Genomic DNA, 2262 nt, shown 5'->3' with positions numbered 1-2262 from the left:
AATCTTTATACCTGTAGGTATGATGTAATAACTATTTTTATATCAGTTCGAGTCCGGAGCTTTTCGCGCGCGTACATACTCGTATGTAATATACGTGAGCTAATAGCTGAGATACGTCGATACGGCCATGCATATATTATATCTAAATTACTCATACGAACATAATATTATGGTAACTTACCGTTCGAAAATTCCTACAACAACGATGAAAAGATCGACCGCGGTCTCGCTGTCGTTGTATTCGTGGTTGTCGGTTGTCTTGTGGACGATACCGGTCGGGGAGGCTGCCCGAATACTGGCCGTCGAAACGGTGGCGGCAAAGAGCCACTGGTACTTCACGAGCTCGGTGCTCAGGTCGCTGACGGACGCGGGACACACGGTGACCGTTTTTACGCCATTTCCTGACGGCGATCGGGTCGACTACACGGAGGTGGATACGTCCCGCGACTTCCCGATGAAACTCGAATTGGACGTGATGACGATGATCCGGGAAGCTAGAGATCCGTTCATGTTATTGAACGCTATGTCCGGAGGGATCCGATTCTACTGCGATGCGGTCTACGGCAACCAGAAGCTGGCCGACGTAATGGCTTCCGAGGCACGTGACCGGTACGACCTGCTCTTAATCGAACCTCTGGCCTTCGACTGCGTTTCGTACCTGGCCACGTCGCTGGGTCTGCCTGTGATCTACTCGATCCCGTCGCCGATGATGACTTTCGCCGAACGGCGGCTCACCGGTCACTTGTCCAACCCGGCTTGCGTGTCCAACATGTTTGCCAGCCACGCCGTGCCTGGCACGTTTGTCCAGAGGCTTACCAACACGGCGCTACTGACGTACAGCATAGCCAGAACTAAGTACGACCAGCTGGTCACCTTCTTCACGGACCCGAGACCGTACGACCTGTCGCCGACCGTCAACCCGTCTATAATCTTCCAGAACAGTCATTACGTTACAGAGTCGCCGAGACCTGTTACGCCGAATGTTGTTTACGTGGGTGGCGTACACCTAAAACCTGCCAAAACCATACCAGAAGTGAGTGATGGATAAATTACCGTGTTAAGGGGATTACACACCACCATTTTTTGGATAAAACTACACTTATACGTGTCCCAACGTACTGACTTGAGTTTTACTCCGATAACAATATTGATGACATATTTTAATTTATCAAATTGATTATGAATCCATCGAGAGTGAGTGGGGTTAGTGTTACTCCCTCACATTCACGTGTCTTAAAATTACTATACCTAATCAAAATTTTCTATTGCAAATTGTTGACTTCTAACATACTGACATAATTTTTACAATGAGAATATTTATTTGAAAACTTAATTAATTTTTTTAATTTACATTAGTAATGATATTTTCTTTTCAGCATGTTTTGAAGTTTTTAATTCGTCCCGATCTGTTTTTTAAATTGCCTTTTTTAGCTCTTTATAGTTGAAGAATTTATATGAGTTGTTATTTGTATTTTTAATATGTTGTGGAATGGTTTAATATAATTGTAAAAATAATGGATAATGATCAGTAATTAGTGAGTCTATACCGCTGATGAATATTTTAATGTCTGTGATTATCTCTAATGAATATGTGGCGATGCAACTATATTGGTTAAATGTCTTGTGGGGCAATTAACATATTGAATTAAATTTAAATAATTTAAGAAATCGTAGTATAGTGTTGTAGAGATTTATGTTCATATCGCCTATTAAGACTAACGTATATATTCTATAAGATTTGAATAAATTAGTAATTATTACCTCAAAATCCTCAATAAATTAAAAAATATTTCCATTAGGAGACCTAGCTATATACTAATACTGTTCCATAATTAATTTTATTAAATGTTATTGTTGTTAACAGACAGTTCGAATCTTGTATTATAAATACAGCCATGGTGTAATTTATATCTTTTTGAATAAATATAACTATGCCATCTGATTTGCGTGTGTGATTTTTAGAAATTGAAGATTGGTAATTATTTAACGAGATATATTTTTGATCAATATTATTTCCTAACCATGATTCTTCTGTAATTATTATATGGATTTTATCCTGAATTGCAGAATTTAGACAATCTAGGTCAGATATGCGATAAGCAATAATTCTTTAAAAAAACCGTTTTCAAAACCCAAACCGAAACCACAGAATTGAAAAACCGTTCTTGTACCGTTCTTGAAAAACCGATTAAAATTTGAAACTAATGTCGGTTTCTTTGAATTTCATAAAGTTAATTATACTATTTGTAATTCTAGTATTTT

General features: G+C 38.6%; 1 protein-coding gene across 1 annotated transcript; it reads left to right on the top strand.

Moving 5' to 3' along the window:
* The first annotated feature begins 205 nt into the window (after positions 1 to 205).
* On the top strand, positions 206 to 1048 carry LOC115033509 (UDP-glucuronosyltransferase 2B9-like). Its single transcript, XM_029486177.1, has one exon. It carries the CDS (start codon positions 206 to 208, stop codon positions 1046 to 1048), a length of 843 nt encoding a protein of 280 aa, XP_029342037.1.
* Positions 1049 to 2262: the final 1214 nt, after the last annotated feature.

This window comes from Acyrthosiphon pisum, chromosome A1 (assembly GCF_005508785.2).
Source record: "Acyrthosiphon pisum isolate AL4f chromosome A1, pea_aphid_22Mar2018_4r6ur, whole genome shotgun sequence".
Lineage (NCBI taxonomy): Eukaryota > Metazoa > Arthropoda > Insecta > Hemiptera > Aphididae > Acyrthosiphon > Acyrthosiphon pisum.
The sequence above is the reverse complement of the archived record's forward strand: the minus strand, read 5'-3'. Positions and strand labels throughout refer to the sequence as shown.